Source organism: Pan paniscus, chromosome 18 (genome assembly GCF_029289425.2).
Source record: "Pan paniscus chromosome 18, NHGRI_mPanPan1-v2.0_pri, whole genome shotgun sequence".
Classification (NCBI taxonomy): domain Eukaryota; kingdom Metazoa; phylum Chordata; class Mammalia; order Primates; family Hominidae; genus Pan; species Pan paniscus.
The window spans coordinates 15882809-15901785 of NC_073267.2; the positions used below are offsets into that span (position 1 = coordinate 15882809).

Sequence of the window (18977 nt, forward strand, 5' to 3'; positions counted from 1 at the left end):
CATAGAAAGCCACACACCCCTAAAAAGGGGCTGTCCAGAGGGATCCGCAGTCATATAGAAACACAGCTGCCAAAACTGTGGTCCAGGAGTGGGGGAGGAAAAGGTAATAATCTTTCAAGCTCTCTCTCCTCCCACCACCCTCTGATCTCTTTCTGGGACCTCCCAATGTCCATATCTAAGAAGAAACCCCAGTGACTCAGTCTCTAGAAGATGGCAGAGGCATCTCCTCATGGCATCTTCACAACTACTCAGTAACAGTGATTTCCCCACCACCTGTTTGACAGGAGGGCAAAGCGAGGCGTGGTGAGGTTGTCACCAGGTTACACAGCTGGAGGGAAGTTGGGAACTAGAACTCCTGTTTACCCCACAGCGCCTGCTCCTGATCATTAATACCTTCCCCATCTGCAAAACGGAGACAAACACTGACATGAGCTCTCCAATGTGGATGAAGCTTGAAAATATGCCTAGTGAAAGAAGCCAGGCACGAAAGGTCACGTACTCTATCCTCTCATTTATGTGAAGTGTCTAGAGTAGGCAAAGCCATGGAGACAGAAAACAGACTCGTGGTTCCCAGGGGCTGGAAAGAGGCGGGAAATGAGGAGGAAGTGCTCATGGGTATAAGGTTTCCTTTTGAGGCTATAAAAATGCTCTGGGGCCAAGTGTAGTGGCTCATGCCTGTAATCCCAGCACTTTGGGAGGCCAAGGTGGGAGGATTGCTTCAGGCTAAGTGTTTGAGACCAGCTCAGGCAACAACAGCCAGACCCCCTCTCTACAAAAAAAAAAAAAAAAAATAGCTGGCCATGGTGGTGATCACCTGTAGTCCCAGCTACTTGGGAGGCTGAGTCAGGAGGATTGCTTGATCCCAGGAGCTCAAGGTTATAGTGAGCTATGATTGTACCATTGCACTCTAGCCCCTGGGTGACAGAGCAAGACCCTGTCTTGAAATTGATAGCTGTACAACATTGTGAATGCACTTAATGGCACTGTTTTCTTTAAAATGTTTAAAATGGTAAATTTTATGTTATATGCACTTTACCATTTAAAAAATAGCAGTCCTCTCCTACTGGGTGAATAGGAGCATCTGAAAATAATCAGATCAGGGACGGAGGAGTCAAGGCACAAGGCGAGTCCCGCCATGCTGTACGTGGTAAGGCACTATTGTCATGATTTTTCCTTACTGGATACTAGATTTTCCCATGGTTGAGGTCACAGTTCAGGAGACAGGCTCCAACCCGTCTCACAGGAACTGCTTTCCCCAAACGATAAACATCAGTACTGCCTAAGACTCTGATGGCCATAAAGCGTATCCTCTTCCCTGCAAGTGACTTAGGGAGAACCACAGATCCATCTCTCAGTTACAGCTAGGGTGAACCAAGCAACAGAGGGTTAAGTGACTTGACCGAGGTCACCAAAGAAGATCCTGGCAGCACCAAGCCCAGCCTGGCCTACCCCCAGGTATGAGAATGGTCCATTATGCTATCCAGCCTAGGCCCATCCGAGAGAAACAAAAACTACTGATCGTTCGTTCGTTCATTCATTCATTCATTCATTCATTCATTCATTCTGTATGTCCCAGATGCCATGCAAAAGGTGCTGGGACTACATTAGAACATTAAAAAAACACAGGATCCCAGCCCTCAAGGGGCTTTTAGTCAAGGGCTGGAGCCAATTAGAGAGTGGGAAAGTCTGGCTGGGTGTGGTGGCTCACAACTGTAATCCCAGCACTTTGGGAGGTCAAGGCAGGAAGACTGCTTGAGCCCAGAAGTCTGAGACTAGCTTGGGCAGCACAGTGAGACCCCCATCTCTATAAGAAATTTAAAAATTAGCTGGGCATGGTGGCATTTACCTGTAGTCCCAGCCACTTGGGAGGCTGAGGTGGGAGGTTTGCTTAAGCCTGGGAGGTTGAGGTTGCAGTAAGCTGTGATTGTGCCATGCACTCCAGCCTGTGTGATACGGTGAGACCTTGTCTCAAAAAAAAAAAAAAGAAAGAAAAAGAGAGAGTGGGAAGGTCCTCCCAGGGCTCAGTCCGTTCAGGGACAATGGTATGTAATGTCTGGGTGTGCTGCAGAGGAATATTCTTTGAAGGTACAGGATTGTTGGGCGCAGTGGTTCACACCTATGATCCCAGCACTTTGGGAGACCAAGGAGGGCAGTTTGCTCACACTCAGGAGTTCAAGACCAACCTAGGCAACACAGTGAGACCCTGTTTCTACCAAAAATACAAAAAATTAGCAGGGCATGGTGGCACATGCCTGTAGTCCCAGCTACTCGGCAGGCTGAGGCAGGAGAATCACTTGAACCTGGGAGGTGGAGGGAGGTTGTAGTGAGCCAAGGTGGTGCCATTGCACTCCAGCCTGGGTGACAGAGGGAGACCCCATCTCAAAAAAAAAAAAGAAAAAAAAAAAAAAAAAAGGAAAGAAACAGGATTGATGGAGACAGAGGTTCTCACCATCCCCTAAAAGGAGCATGAATGAGTCAACATATGCCTGTCTAAATAGCCATCAACCATTTACTGAGCACCTACTATATACCACATCTGTGTCAGAGGCTGGAGATAAAGAAATCAATGATAGCTCCTGCTCTTAAAGAACTTAAATCAGAGGGGGAGACAAGTACATTAAAACACGTCGTAAAAACAGAGAATGATAGGAACAAGGAAGGGAAGGCCCTAACCCACACTGGGGGTGGTCAGGGAAACCTCCAGGTGGGGAGGTATTCCCTGCACTGAGTCTTAAAGGACAACAAGGTGTTAACCAGCTCAAGACAAAGCAGGGACATGGGCAGAAAAACAGCACACGGGGTCCGTGGGGGTGAACTATAAGCAGCTTGGTATAAGCAGCTCCATTGGACCGAAATGGAGAAGCGAAGCAAGGGTGAGAGGTAAGCGGGGCCCAGGAGCAACATCCAGCCTGGTGGGGCTGGGAGTGGGGGGCTGCCTGCCTGGACACCCCTCTTTCCCATTCCATCACCCAGGACCCTCCCACCCATCCTGCAAACACCAGCTGCAAGTGCCTTGAGTCCGGGGAACCCCCTTTCTCCTCTTCAGTCCCAGCACAGGCCTTGGTATAGAATAGGTGCTAACTAAATGCTTGCTAAATGCATGCCAGTGGAATAAATTAATGATACAGCTTCCTGGGAGCAGGGACAGCCTGACTTCACCTCCATGACCTGGGGGCCTTGCACGGCGGCAGTAGGTACTCAGTGGACTGCATTGAGCCAGGCCAGGGGCCATGTCCGGTTCAATAGGTGTCCCCTGTCCCCAGGACAAGCCTCCCAAAGAGAAGCGCCCAGTCTGTGGTCACCTGAACAAAGGTCAATCAAGCCCCACCCTCCTTCAGGCCTCGACTCCGTCTCCAGCTCCTCTGGGGCCATGTCCATTGCCACGCCCCTTTTGAATGTAGGTATCATTTACAGCCCAACCTGTCCTCACTCAAGCCCTTGACCTGGAGGCAGTAAAGGGCAGCGGCTAAGGGCTCAGAACTGGGTATGGGGTACTTTAATTTGAACCTTCACTTTGCTACTTCTGCGCTGTGTGACCCTGGGCAAGTCCCTTAACCTCTCTGAGTCTCACTTATCCTCATCCACAAAACAGGGAGGCATACGAACAAGCCCTTCATAGATGTGCTGCGAGATAATGCTCGAAAAGCATTTAGCATGGCGGCTGGTATGTAGTAGGTGCTCAATCAATGTTATTTAGTGACTCTTACTATACTCCCTTCATTTCACGAGAGGGAAAGTCTTGCCACCTTAGAGCCTTCAATATGCTGTTCTCTCCACTTGGAACACTTTTCCCCTCATCTTCCCAGCTGGTTCCCTCTCCTCTTTTAGAGCTCTGCCTAAATGTTACCTCCTGGACTGTGACCCACACACTACTGTATCTCCTGCACCCCGCACAGTGCCAGGGACAGGGTAGATGCAGTCAGCTGTAATCCCAGCACTTCGGGTGGCCAAGGAGGTCAGATCACTTGAGGTCAGGAGTTCGAGACCAGCCTGGCCAACATGGCAAAACCCCGTCTCTACTAAAAATACAAAAATTAGCCAGGCATGATGGCAGGCGCCTGTAATCCCAGCTAGTCGGGAGGCCGAGGTAGGAGAATCACTTGAACCCGGGAGGTGGAGGTTATAGTGAGCTGAGATCATGGTGCTGCACTCCAGCCTGGGCAACAGAGTGAGATTCTAAAAAAAAAAAAAAGAAGGAAGGAAGGAAGGAAAGTAAGAAAGAAAGGAAGAAAGAGAGATAGAGAAAAGAAAAGAATAAAAGGAATTTTTAAAAAGAAGGAAGAGGCCGGGCATGGTGGCTCACACCTTTAATGCCAGCACTTTGGGAAATCGAGGAGGTCAGATCACTTGAGGTCAGGAGTTTGTGACCAGCCTGGCTAACATGGCAAAACCCCGTCTTTACTAAAAATACAAAAATTAGCTGGCTGTGGTGGCGCATGCCTGTAATCCCAGCTACTCAGGAGGCTGAGGCAGGAGAGTCACCTGAACCAAGGAGGCAGAGGTTATGTGAGCCGAGATCATGCCACCACACTCCAGCCTGGGTGACAAAGTGAGACTGTCTCAAAGAAAAAAAAAAAAGAAGAATAAAATGAATTTTTAAAAAGAAGGACCACACTGCCTTTTCAACTCCATCGCCAGTTTCTGAAAGAGGAATATGACTTTCATCCTCTTTGTTTGGGACATCTCTCCCAGTGCCATGCACACAACAAGCATTTAATCCATACTTCCAGGTAGATCTGAATCTCTGCTGAGTTCTGTAAAAGCTTTCTAAGCAAGCCAGGGTATGACGATGGAGTGAAGGTAAGACTGGTGCAGGCAGCCGCACATCTCACGGCAGGGCCGTGGGGCTTCAGCATCTGGCTCTTCCTCCCACATCATTCAGCTACTTCTCCTTCACCTCGACCCAGCGCAACCATAGTTGGCTGTGTTTCTGCCTCTCTGGCCCCACGAGCCCCTCTCCAGCTGGTTAAATTCAGAGGTTTCAACATCCCAGCCTCCTGTGTCCCAGCCCGCATCTCATGGGCCCTGTGCCACCAGCAAGTCCCAGCTGCAGGCCCAGGATTTCCCTCTTGTGACCGTATTAGGAAGCAGCTCCAGTTTTTCTCTGACGCTTTATATGGTCAGCCACAGAGCCCTGAGCAGGGGGTGCTCCCAGGGCCTGCAGCAGAAATGAGGAACAGGGAGGGAAGGGAGGGAAGTGGAAGGAACACTGGCTTTCAGACACACAGGGATGGCCAGGTGCAGTGGCTCACACCTGTAATCCCGGCACTTTGGGAGGCCAAGGTGGGTGGATCACCTGAGGTCAAGAGTTCGAGACCAGCCCGGCCAACACAGTGAAACCTCATCTCTACTAAAAATACAAAAATTAGCAAGGTGTGGTGGCGCGTGCCTGTAGTCCCAGCTACTCGGGAAGCTGAGGCAGGAGAACTGCTTGAACTCAGGTGGCAGAGGTTGCAGTGAGCTGAGATTGTGCCACTCCACTCCAGCCTGGGTGATACAGCGAGACTTGGTCTCAAAAAAAAAAAAAAAAAAAAAGACACACAGGCCTGGGCAGAGTGTTGGCTTTGCCTTATCACCTGCCTGACTTGTGCATACAGACCTACCCCTGAGCTTCCTCAGTAAAGTGATGGATAATCACGGCTTCTTTATGAAGCTGCAGTGCAATATCACGGCTTTCTAAATACCCAACCTAGAGACAGACGTGGTCCACCAAGCACGTGCTTTTGCTGCAGCCTTGCTTTTAAGAGCAAAAAGACTAGAAAAAACCTAAATACCTGTCAATAGCAGACAGGCTTAATCATTATGGTTCATCCCTATAGCAGAAGACTGTGCAGTGGCCCTCTCTCTACTACCATGGATGAATGGCCAAAATACACAGTTAGATGCAAAGATTGAGACGCACAACAGCCGGGGCCTGTGCTGCCATTTTGGAGGGGTGCAGGAGGGGCTCTCTATGTGGCTGCATGTGTATAAAACATCACTGGAGGCTGGATGGAGCAGCTCACACCTGTAATTGTAGCACTTTGGGAGGCTGAGGTGGGTGGATCACTTGAGGTCAGGAGTTCAAGACCAGCCTGGCTAACATGGCAAAAACCCATCTTTACAAAAAATACAAAAATTATCTGGGTGTGGTGATGCACACCTGTAATCCCAGCTACTCAGGAGGCTGGGGCGGGATGATCGCTTGAATCCAGAAGGCATAGGTTGCAGGAGCCGAGATCGCACCATTGCACTCCAGCCTGGGTGACAGAGTGAGACTTTATCACAAAAAAAGCAATAGGCTGGGCAAAGTGGCTTAAGCCTGTAATCCCAGCACCTTGGCAGGCCGAGGCAGGTGGATCACCTGAGGTCAGGAGATCGAGACCAGCCTGGCCAACATGGCAAAACCCCCTCTCTACTAAAAATACAAAAATCAGCTGGGTGTGGTGGTGCACGCCTGTAGTCTCAGCTACTTGGGAGGCTGAGGGAGGAGAATTGCTTGAACCTGGGAGGGGGCTGTTGCAGTGAGCCAAGATCATGCCACTGCACTCCAGTCTGGGTGACAGAGTGAGACTCTATCTCGAAAAATAATATAAATAAATAAATAACATGACTGGAGGGCTACATATGTAACCAGCAACCACAGTGTCTCTAAGAAGGGGAACTGGAAGGGTGAGAAATAGGAACGAAGGGGGAAGTTCTATATTCCCTTATACACTATTTTATTTCATATTTGCATGTCTTACCTATTCAAAAACATATTTTAAGTCTGACTAGACGGTTATGAACAGACAGAAAAAACTAGAAGGTAGGGTTAAGTGGAAAAAAATCATACTGCAAAACATACAAGGAGTGACTTTTTCTTACGTTTGGTATGTGTGTGTGTGTGTGTGTGTGTGTGTGTGTGTGTGTGTACATACATGAACCTGTGAATCATGTTTGCCTCCAGGGAAGAGGGCTGCTTTCTGTGATACATACTTATTTTTAAATATTCTCCTGAGGTCTTTGCATAGATTATCTTTGTATTACTGGAGGAGGTTCTTTGAAGCAATAATGACTTGAAAGATCAGAAGGCTGGGTGCAGTGGCTCATGCCTGTAATCCCAGCACGTTGGGAGGCGGAGGTGGGAGGATCATCTGAGTTCAGGAGTTCAAGACCAACCTGGCCAACATGGTGAAACCACTTCTCTACTAAAAATACAAAAATTAGCTGGGCGTGGTGGCATGTGCCTGTAATCCCAGCTACTGGGAGGCTGAGGCACAAGAATCGCTTGAACTCAGGAAATGGAGGTTGCAGTGAGCCAAGATCACACCACTGCTCTCCAGCCTGCGTGACAGAGCGAGACTCCATCTAAAAAAAAAAAAAAGATCAGAAGGACTAATTCCTGGGGCTTGACAAAGGGCAGCTTCCAGTTATAGTGTCTTTCTACCCTCTAGGGACCAGTGCAGTGGCTGGCACCCAGGAGGCCTCTGTTCACAATCTGCTTGTTCCTTGGGTCCCCGGGTGGACACTGCTTCCAGAGTAGGCTAAGATTGCTGGGCCAGGTCTCTAAGGCGGAAAAATTGTCACCTGCTAAAGTTTGGAAGGAGGGCTTCTCCTGACCCCCTGGGCATTCCAGAAGCAGAACCAGAACTGGAAAAATGTCCTTTGGGGTTCATGGTTCGGGGACTTGGGCTTGGAGTTCCAATGAGCAGGGGGGCCCATCCACCTTGGCTCTGGATCATGATTTTCCCAACCCCAGAGGTTTGGTATAGGGTGGAGGGTCCCACTGTCTACAGAGACAAAGCAGGTAAGGCATGAGTGAAGCAGGGCGTGTGTGAGTGAACAAAAGAGGTGCCACGGTCAATGGCTACCACGGCCTGGGAGACGACAGGGAGTGGTGGGGTCTGTGGAAAAGCAGAGCATAAAGCCCATCTCACAGGGACTGCTACTCGCACTCTGCATTCTGCAGTGTCAGGTCCTCTGCTTTTTCGAGCAATGCCAGGAACAGATTTCTTTTTTTGATACATTAAGTTAACTCAATTTAAAAACAAAAATCACTCCTCTGTGTTAGCAGGTTGTAATCATTAGTCTAGCACCCAGTTAGGTGCTCGAGGAATCATAATAAAAGGTTCAATTCCTTCTTGCTCTGCACTTAAAGCTTGTCTACCTCAAAGCTAACAAGGCCTCTGGCACTGTCCCCTCCTGCTCCAGCCCACGACCATCACCTCCTGCTCTAAGCCTATTACCCCAAGAGCCCTTTGCTACTAATCATAGGTAGTCACCCTGGCCCTGGACTCACACAGACCTTGTCTGAATCCCAGCTCTGCCCACTTTCCAGTGATGGGACTGAGCACATCTGAGCTTCAGCATTTTCATCTTTTTTTTTTTTTTTTTTTTTTTTGAGATGTAGTCTCGCTCTGTCACCCAGGCTGGAGTGCAGTGGCACAATATCATGCCTGTAATCCTAACACCTTGGGAGGCCGAAGGGGTGAAGATTGCTTGAGCTCAGGAGTTCGAGATCTGTTTGGGCAATACGGTGTGACCCTACCTCTACCAAAAACACAAAGAAATTAGCCGTGCATGCTGCTACGTGCCTGTAGTCCCAGCTACTAAGGAGACTGAGATAGGATCCCTTGAGTTCCAGGAGGCAGAAGTTGCAGTGAGCTGAGATCATGCCACTGTACTCCAGCCTGGGCAACAGAGTAAGACCCCATCTCAAAAGAAAGAAAAAGAAAAAAAGAAGAAAGAAAAAAGAAGACAAAAAGACAGACAGAGAAAGAAAGGAAGAAAGAGAGAGGGAGGGAGGGAGGGAGGGAGGGAGCAAGGAAGGAAGGAAGGAAGGAAGGAAGGAAGGAAGGAAGGAAGGAACTAACTCGAGGCAGACGAACTCAGCCAAAAGACAGCATTCAGAAGACCAAGGGACCCTTAGGACCAGGCATCAAAGCCATGCTCCCCGCCAGGTATGCCCCAAACGGTCTTCAGCAGTTTAGGTAGACTGCTGGACATTGCTGAGCCCAGAACCTGCATCTCTAAGATTAGGAGGAAAGCTCCTCTGGCTTCTATAGACTCTTCTAGATCCAAGAGCACAAGAGGTCTGCCAGAACCTTCTCAAGGGCGCATCGTTTGAGGCGAGCCTTGCAGAACGGAGGAGAAAGTTTATCTTCATCACAGAGGGCAAAGTCATGCATGCCAGACCACGGACCTGGCATCACCTCACTACCCGCCTATTAACAAGAGTCATGCATGCTGCTATTATGGGCTGGGAGAGTAAGTTACTGTGCTCCCCCACCCCAACCCCTTTCCTTCTTTATCTTCTCCGTCATGGACGACGGTTTCTATTAAGCAATTAAACTGACCAGAAAGGAACAAGAGAAGAGCGGGGCCATCATCACAAGGCTGAAAGGATTTTAATCTAATCTGTCCAGAGAAGCATAGCAGGAATTTGAAGCTTTGATTCATTTATTTTTAATCTGCTGTCAGAAGATATTTTGGGTCTCAGGACCTTCATACGCCCTTTTTTTTCTGATTTCTATTTGAGGACAGCAGGTGAGGTGAACACACAGGCCTGTCCTGAAACTCCCTAGATGGTGATGATACGTCTTAGATGGAAGATCTGGGCCCCAAAGAGTCCAATTTTCCCTCTAGCTCCCTACAGACGGGCCTCTTTAGAAATATCCAACATACTGGCTGGGCGTGGTGGTTCAGGCCTGTGATCCCAGCACTTTGGGAGGCCGAGGCAAGTGGATCACCTGAGGTCAGGAGTTGGAGACCAGCCTAGCCAACATGGTGGAACCCGTCTCTACTAAAAATACAAAAATCAGCCAGGCGTGGTGGCGCATGCCTGCAATCCCAGCTACTCGGGAGGCTGAAGCAGGAGAATCACTTCAACCCGGGAGCTGGAGGTTGCAATGAGCCAAGATCGCTCCACTTTACTCCAGCCTGAGCAACGAAAGTGAAATTCCATCTCAAAAAAAAAAAAGAAAGAAAGAAAGAAAGAAAGAAAGAAAGAAAGAAAGAAAGAAAAAGAAAATGTCCACCATACAAACAGCCCCAGATCAATAATTTTTCCATACAAACAGTGCCACAGACAAGAGACTTCCCCTACTTAAGAAAGTAAAGATACATTTTGCAACACTGCACCTCAGCTTCCTTCCCTAAAAGGGGAAAACATTTTTAACTCAGGGGATGCTGTGTTAAATAAAATACAATGTGTCAAGGTACAGCACTTGGATTGGAGGACATATTTAATAGTTACGGCCAGGCACAGCGGCTCACACCTGTAATCCCAGCGCCGTGAAAAGTCAAGGCAGGAGATGGCTTGAGGCCAGGAGTTTGAGACCAGCCTGGGCAATATAGTGAGATCCCAGTCTCTACAGAAGTTTTTTTTTTTTTTTTTTAATTAGCCAGGTGTGGTGGTGCACGCCTGTGGTCCACAGCTACTCAGGAGGCTGAGGTGAGAGGATCGCTTGAATCCAGGACTTGGAAGCTATATTGAGCTACGATGGAACCACTGCACTCCAGCCTCAAAGACAGAGTAAGCCCCCATCTCAAAAAAAAAAAAAAAGTTATGAGTTGCTCAGTTGCTCACTCTTACCATTTGACTCTTTAAAAAGCCACTCTAACTCCTTCTGAAATATCTATAAGAACAGTGGAAAAATGGCCTATCCCTATGACAGATTCTATACTACCCCTTATAAGGGGTATCTTTGGGGCTTCCTAAGATATATTAGACAAATCAACACCGAGCATTTCCAAATGGAAAAAAGAGCAAGTCACTAAACTGTGTGCCCAATAGGCTTTTAAATATGTAAACAGATACCATGCTCACAAAGAGACAAAGAATGCACCGCATCTCTGGTTAAGGACTAATTTTTCTGTTTTGTGTTCACTATGCTTTCTGAACTCTCCAAGTGTTCCATAGTGAACGTGTCTTAGTTTCCTAATTAGGAAAAAAATGTGCAGGACATTTTTAGAGATGACAAGGGGCTTTTTGTAATTTTCATTTGGCAAAATGTACAGACAAGGACCAAAGGGACAGAAGGATGCCAAGTGATGGAAGAAGAACATCTTACTAGTAAAATCAAAAGTGATCATGACCACAGCAAAACCAATCTAGTAACACTTAACATTTTCAGTGCCTGCACTTAACATGTAGCAGGAAGTGTATTAAGTGCTTTCTATTTAGAGTAACCCACTCCATGAAGCTGGTACTATTTTTTTTTTTTTTTTTTTTGAAACAGACAAGGTCTTGCTCTGTCACCCAGGCTAGAGTGCAGTGGCACAATCATAGCTCACTGCAGCCTTGAACTCCTGGGCTCAAGTGATCCTCCTGCCTCAGCCTCCCTGAGTAGCTCGGATTATGAGTACGCACCACTGCACCTGGTTAATTTATTTTTGCAGAGATGGGGTCTCGTTGTGTTGCCCAGGCTGGTCTCAAACTCCTGGGCTCAAGTGAGCCACCTGCCTCAGTTTCTCAAAGTGCTGGGATTACAGGCATGAGCCACTATGCCCAGCTCCCAAGAGGCTGGCACTATTCTTGCATCCATTTTACAGAAAAGGAAACAAAGCTTCAGAGGCATGAGGTAACCTGCTCAAGGGTGAGCAGGGCCTTTCAGAGAGAAGAGATAGACATAGGCCGGGTTGGGTGACCTCTGCTCATCAGTCTGGCGACCTGTGCCCCACAACATCACACTCCAAGCCCCAATCATCTAGTCCAAGCAGTCCAACAGAACTTTCTATGATAAGAGGAACATTCTGCACTTGTGCTACCCAGTACACCAGCCACTAGCCACAGGTGGCTATTAACTACTTGACCTAGGGCCAACACAACAAAAGAAATAAATTTGTTATTTTTTATTTTCTTTTACATATGTATTTATTTAGAGATGAAGTTTTGCTCTTATTGCCCAGGCTGGAGTACAATAACGCGATCTTGGCTCACTGCAACCTCCATCTCCCGGGTTCAAGCGATTCTCCTGCCTCGGCCTCCCAAGTAGCTGGGATTACAGGCGCACACCACCACGCCCAGCTAATTTTTGTATTTTTAGTAGAGACGGGGTTTTACCATGTTGGCCAGGCTGGTCTAGAACTCCTGACCTCAGGTGATCCACCCACCTTGGCCTCCCAAAGTGCTGGGATTACAGGTGTGAGCCCACGCACCCAGCCAATAAATTTTTTAATGTTTCTTTTTTTTTTTTTTGAGATGGAGTTTCGCTCTTATTGCCCAGGCTGGAGTGCAATGGCACCATCTCGGCTCACTGCAACCTCTGCCTCCCGGGTTCAAGCAATTCTCCTGCCTCAGCCTCTCAAGTAGCTGGGATTACAGATGTGCACTACCATGCCCGGCTAATTTTGGCATTTTTAGTAGAGACGGGGTTTCATCATGTTGGCCAGGCTGGTCTCGAACTCCTGACCTCAAGTGATCTACCCGCCTTGGCCTCCCAGCGTGCTGGGATTACAGGCATGAGTCACCAAACCTGGTCTAATGTTTCTTTTAATTAATCTAAATCTAAATTTAGTTAGCCACGAGTGGCCAGTGGCTACCATATTGTGCCATCTCTAGTCCACTCTGTTCTGCAAGTCTACCTAAAATAGTCCTACGACCAACCTGAACATTCCCCTCTGTGACAAGGAAGGCCTCCCTAAAACCTAGCCACATCCTCATGTCTCCTACCCACCTGGCTGCCAAGACAAGCCAGCCTTTCCAAAGTGGTTATGAGCTCTTCTTTACTTTCAAGAGGAAGGAAGGACAGAGAACGATGCCAATGAAATCTGCTGAGAGTTTATCATACGTCTTGGCACTTGGCACATGTGATGACATGGGATTGTCACACCTCCTGTCTGTAATGAGGGTGATTATTCCCATTTTACGGATAGGAAAACCGAGGCTTCGAGAGGGGAAATAACCTCTTCAAGGGCTGAGATGTGAACCCACCTTGGAATGATTCCACCTCATCTTGCAATCTCCCTCGATCAAACCTTCAGCCTCCCATTTCCTTTTTTTTTCTTGAGACAGAGTCTTATTCTGTCACCCAGACTGGACTGCAGTGGTACAGTCTTGGCTCACTGCACCTCCACCTCCTGGATTCAAGCAATCCCAGCCTCCCCAGTAGCTGGGATTACAGATGCGCATCACCACCCTTGGCTACTTTTTGTATTTTTAGTAGAGACGGCATTTCACCATGTTGGCCAGCGTGGTCTCGAACTTCTGACCTCAGGTGATCCGCCCACCTCGGCCTCCCAAAGTGCTGGGAGTACAGGCATGAGCCACTGTGCCCAGCCCTCCCAACACATTTCTAATGCCTACTTTCCTTATGAGGCCAGGAGTAGGTACCTGGCTGCCTGCAATACTCACATATATTAGCCCTGAGAAGTACCGCTCCCTCAGGTTGTGTAGCACGGAGGCTTCGTTGAGGCACGTCAGCTCCGCCATGTCCTCCACCTTGGAGAACTTGGGTGGGTTCATCTTCTGGATGTCATCTTTCCCAACCGTGACCTTCTTGCCGTTCTCCACCAGCTCCACAACCACCTCATCCCCCTTCTCCTCCTTAATGCTGGCTGCCTCGAAGCCCTGCTTCTCCGAGGGGACCCAGACGAGTCTCTTGGCGGCCCAGTCAGCCTGGGCCACTGGGCTGTTGATGAAGTTTTTGTCCACAAAGAGGAACTTCTCATCGTCACTGAGTTGGCCCTTCTGCGCCATGGTGCCTTGTTGGTCCCCTGTGGAATAAGGTAACAGGGTCAGAATCAGACCACAACCAAGCCCGGAAGACAGACCAACCACCCACCTTGCCCTGTCTAGGAACTCGGTCTGCAGAGACATCCCACCAAGTACAAAGACCTGCAGTATTGTGTATGTGGTCAAAGAACAGAGACCACCCAAAGGCCCTTCAGAAAGGGATGTGTGTCATCGCCTAAAATACCAAAAGTCAAACAACCCAAATGTCCACCAACATAGAGCTGGATACATAAGCCATGCTATTTCCACACTGTGAAATTCTACCCAGTGCTCAGGAGGCAGGAAGTGGGGCTGGACAAGGTGGCTCACACCTGTAAACACAACACTGTGGGAGGCGGAGGTGGGCGAATCACTTGAGGCCAGGAGTTCAAGACCAGCCTGGCCAACATGGTGAAACCCCATCTCTACTGAAAATACAAAAATTAGCCAGGTGTGGTGGTGTGCACCTGTAATCCCAGCCACTTGGGAGGCTCAGGCAGAATTGCTCAAACCCGGGAGGCAGAGGTTGCAGTGAGCCAAGATAGTGCCACTGCACTCCAGCCTGGGTGACAGAGCCAGACTCCATCTCAAAAAAAAAAAAAAAAAAAAAAGAAGCCGGAAGTAAGTCTACACGTGCTAATATGGGAAGATGGTCAAGTCTAACTGTGCGCTCCAAAATAAGAGTCCTCATACGATTAAACATAGAATTACCCAGATTCCTTGAGCCCAGGAGTTGGAGACCAGCCTAAGCAACATGGCAAAACCTTGTCTCTACAAAAAATACAAAAAATTAGCCAGGCATGGTAGCGCACACCTGTAGTCTCAGCTACTTGGGAGGCTGAGGTGGGAGAATCACCTGAGCCTGGGAGGTCAAGATTGCAGTGAGCCAAGATCAAGCCACCACACTCCAGCCTGGGTGACAGAGTGAGACTCTGCCTTAAAAACAAACAAACAAACAAACAACCCAATGAATATAACTGGAAACTCAGGAAAAGGAAAGAAATTATGCAATAAAATAAATGAGTCTCAAAAGCATCATGCTCAGTGAAACAAACCAGAAAGGCCACATGCTCTATTATTCCTTCAGTACGAAAAACTATTAGGCTGGTGCAAAAGTAAGTGTGGTTATTGAGATTGAAAGTAATGGCTGCCGGGCGCGGTGGCTCACACCTGTAATCTCAGCACCTTGGGAGGCTGAGGTGAGTGGATCACCTGAGGTCAGGAGTTCAAGACCAGCCTGGGCAACATGGTGAGACCCCCCTCTCTACTAAAAATACAAATATTAATGGAGTGTGGTGGCACACACCTGTAGTCCCAGCTACTCAGGAGGCTGAGGCAAGAGGATTGATTGCTTGAACCCAGGAGGCGGAGGTTGCAGTGAGCTGAGATCGCGCCACTGCACTCCAGCCTTGGCGACAGAGCGAGACTCTGTCTCGAAAAAAAAAAAAGTAATGGCAAAATAGAAAAGGCATATCTATGGTGACAGGCAATCAAGAGTTGCCAGAGGAGGCCATGCATGGTGGCTCACACCTGTAATCCCAGCACTTTGGGAGGCCAAGGCAGGGGGATCACTTGAGGTCAGGAGTTTGAAACCAGCCTGCCCAATGTGGTAAAACCCCATCTCTACTAAAAATACAAAAAATAGCCGGGCATGGTGATGCACACCTGTAATCCCAGTTACTCAAAAAGCTGAGGCAGGAGAATCACTTGAACCTGGGAGGCAGAGGCTGCAGTGAGCCGAGACTGCACCATTGCACTCCAGCCTGAGTGACAGAGTGAGACTCTATCTCAAAAAAATTAAAAAAAAGAGTTGCCAGTGGCAAGGAAAGGAATGGATTAGTAAGAGGCACAGAAGAGGTACATAAGAGGTAAGAGGCACCACCTTTCGGGGTGATAAAAGTATTCCCTGTGGTCATGGTGGTGCTTACAAGACTGTATACATTTCTCAAAACTCATTAAGAATGTTCTATCCACTATAGGATGAGTAAAGTGAACAATAAAATATTACATCGTTTCCAAGAGCTAGAAGAAGGACATTGAATGTTCCCAACACAAAGAGATGATAAATGTCATTATATAGGAAGTAGCAAAATAAAAGTAATGGTAAATGCTTGAGATGATGGATATGCTAATTATCCTGATCTTATCTCCCCACACATTATATGTATTAATATCAAAACATTACTAAGAGCTGGACTCAGTGGCTCACACCTGTAATCCCAGCACTGTGGGAAGCTGAGACAGGAGGATCCCTTGAGGCCAGGAGTTCAAGACCAACCTGGGCAACATAAGAAGCCCCTGTCTCTGTAAAAAAATTAAAAATTAGCCTGGCACGGTGGTGCATGCCTATGGTTCCAGCTACTCAGGAGGCTAAGACGGGAAGACGGCTAGAGCCCAGGAGGTCAAGGCTGCAGTGAGTTGTAGTCATGCCACTGCACTCCAGCCTGGGCCACAGAGCGAGACCCTGTCTCAAAACCAACCAACCAAACAACTAAAAAAATCATTATGGATCCCATGAACATGTATGATTATTTGTCAATTAAGAAATAAATTTTTTAAGTTGAAAAAACTCACTCAAGCTGTACACTTAAAAAAACTTGAATTTGTTTTAAATCGGTGAGTTTTACTTTATATAGATTATACCTCAATAAAGCTGATTAAAATATTTGTCATAAAGTATTTGTCTTCATTTTATATGTTTGTGTGTACATTTCTAAAAGTCTAGAAAACTGCATACCAAAATATTATACTAGGGTTCTATCTGGTCAAATACGAGACAGTGTGAATATCAATAAGAAAAATAATTAAATGTCCATCACCCTAACACCCCAAAAAGGGTTGAAAGACAAATATATTTAAATGCATTTGTTCAAAATGATTTTTGTTGTTGTTGTTTGAGATGGAGTCTTGCTCTGTTGTCTATGCTGGAGTGCAGTGGTGCAATCTTGGCTCACTGCAACCTCTGCCTCTGGGTTCAAGCGATTCTCCTGCCTTAGCTTCCTGAGTAACCAGGATTACAGGCGTGCACCATCACACCCAGCTAATTTTTGTATTTTTAGTAGAGACGGGGCTTCGCCAAGTTGGCCAGGCTGGTCTCAAACTCCTGACCTCAAGTGATCCACCAGCCTCGGGCTCTCAAAGTGATGGGATTACAGGCATGAGCCACTGTGCCCAGCCCCAAATGCATTATTTTTTAAATGGGTACAGAAAGTGGGGTGGAAATGTGAAAATCTTGATTCTGCCTTTTCTATACAAATTGTTCCTTAGGGTAACTAAATTAAGAAGGGGAAGTCTCTCTTGATGGAAGATTAGGTCATTAAATGTCCTGTCTACATGGGAAGCCCATGGATGGTAGATTCACGTTATCTGTCGTTACCCAGATGTGTTTATGAGGAGAGGGACAGAGACAACACACTCTATAGGCCTGTCCGGCCCCCTGTTCCTGACTCTCTGACCATAGCTGCAGGGGCTGTCCTGGAAACACTGGCTTACAGCCCCTTCTACCTCTTGCTGCTGGGCTCCAAAGAACTGAGTTGCTGGCTAAGTGAGGACATATGGCCACCAGGATCTATGCGTGGTTGACATCTCTCCTTCAGCAGGGAATTCACAACTCTTTGAATTCACTGATAATCCCCACGCTTGGGCCCCAGATCCCACAGCGACAGAATAAAGACCCATGTCCCACTCCTGGATCCCTAGAGCTGAGCAGCCAACTCCTGAAACCCAACCTTTTGGGTGATGCAGATTTTGCAAGACAGAATGGGAGTGGCAGATATTCCAATACCTATTTTTTTCCTTTCAGGGCTGAAAATAATAATTAAAAAACTAATTTTAAGAACCTGCTGCTGGGTGCAGTGGCTCATGCCTGTAATCCCAGCACTTTGGGAGGCCAAGGCCGGTGGAACACCTGAGGTCAGGAGTTCGAGACCAGCCTGGCCAACATGTGAAACCCCATCTCTACTAAAAATACAAAAAGTTGCTGGGCGTGGTAGCATGCGCCTATAATCCCAGCTGCTCGGGAGGCTGAGGCAGGAGAATCACTTGAACCCGGGAGGTGGAGGTTGCAGTGAGCCAAGATTGTGCCTCTCACCGCACTCCAGCCTGGGCAGTAAGAGCGAAACTCGGTCTCAAAAAAACAAAAAACAAACCTGGAAGTTGATTTGCTCAGAGATTTTCTGCTGGGAGACCTGATATCGTAGCTGATGAAAAAAAAGTGGCGGCTAGGTGCGGTGGCTCACACCTGTAATCCTAGCACTTTGTTGGGGCTGAGGTAGGAGGATTGCTTGAGGTCCGGAGTTCAAGACCAGCTGGCCAACATGGCGAAACCTGATCTCTACTAAAAACACAAAAATATTAGCTGGGCTTGGTGGCAGGCACCTGTAATCCTAGCTACTTGGGAGGCTGAGGCACGAGAATCGCTTGAACCCAGGAAGCAGAGGTTGCAGTGAGCTGAGATGGTGCCACTGCACTCCGGCCCAGGCAACAGAGCAAGACTTCATCCAAAAAAAAAAAAAAAAAAAAAAAAAAAGGCAGAGAAATGAGGAAATCCCATCTAAATCTGAATAATCACTTCAGATATCCAGAAAGAGAAATAAAGATCTGGTAGACAACATGTATTGTCCTAAGTTTAACAATCCTCCTTTCTGCATTTTAAAATTGTTATTGAATTTGGCTTAGCTCATAGTAAGACCAACAGTGTCCTGCCCCTGACTCCAGTTACCCTATCTTAAAAAAGACTCCCTTCTACATGGAAGAATTCCAGCGAATACATGCAGAACAATAAAACGAGGATGTAACTGTTTATAAAGCTAATAAAATAGTGGGTCTCAAGCTGGGCACGGTGGTTCACACCTGTAATCCCAGCACTTTGAGAGGCCCAGGCGGGCGGACCACCGGAGGTCAAGAGTTTGAGGCCAGCCTGGTCAACATGGGAAAACCCTGTCTCTACTAAAAAATACAAAAATTAGCTGGGCATAGTGGCATGTGCCTGTAATTCCAGCTACTCAGGAGGCTGAGGCAGGAGAATTACTTGAACTCCAAAGGTGGAGGTTGCAATGAGCCGAGATCACGCCACTGTACTCCAGCCTGGACAACAGAGCAAGACTTTGCCAAGGAAGGAAGGAAGGAAAGAAAGAAGAAAGGAAGGAAGAGACCGGGCACGGTGGCTCACGCCTGTAATCCCAGCACTTTGGGAGGCTGAGGCGGGCAGATCACAAAGTCAAGAGATCGAGACCATCCTGGCTAACACGGCAAAACCCTGTCTCTACTAAAAAAAAAAAAAAAAAAAAGAAAAAAAAAGAAA

At 47.7% G+C, this 18977-nt stretch overlaps 1 protein-coding gene across 6 annotated transcripts in view; it reads right to left on the bottom strand.

Annotated features, from left to right (window-relative positions):
- The window catches only part of MYH11 (myosin heavy chain 11), a 154395-nt gene that overhangs the window by 121904 nt on the left and 13514 nt on the right, over positions 1-18977 (bottom strand). For 4 of the 6 annotated variants that reach the window (XM_055099356.2, XM_055099358.2, XM_055099355.2 and 1 more), the window contains exon 2: positions 13316-13677. In XM_055099356.2, the coding sequence (XP_054955331.1) occupies positions 13316-13660 (345 nt within the window). In that variant the 5' untranslated portion in view covers positions 13661-13677. Of the gene's footprint in view, positions 1-1846; positions 6013-6957; positions 7837-13315; positions 13678-18977 lie in introns of those variants that run through there. The other 2 variants (XM_055099360.2, XM_034951175.3) reach the window with 2 other exon arrangements.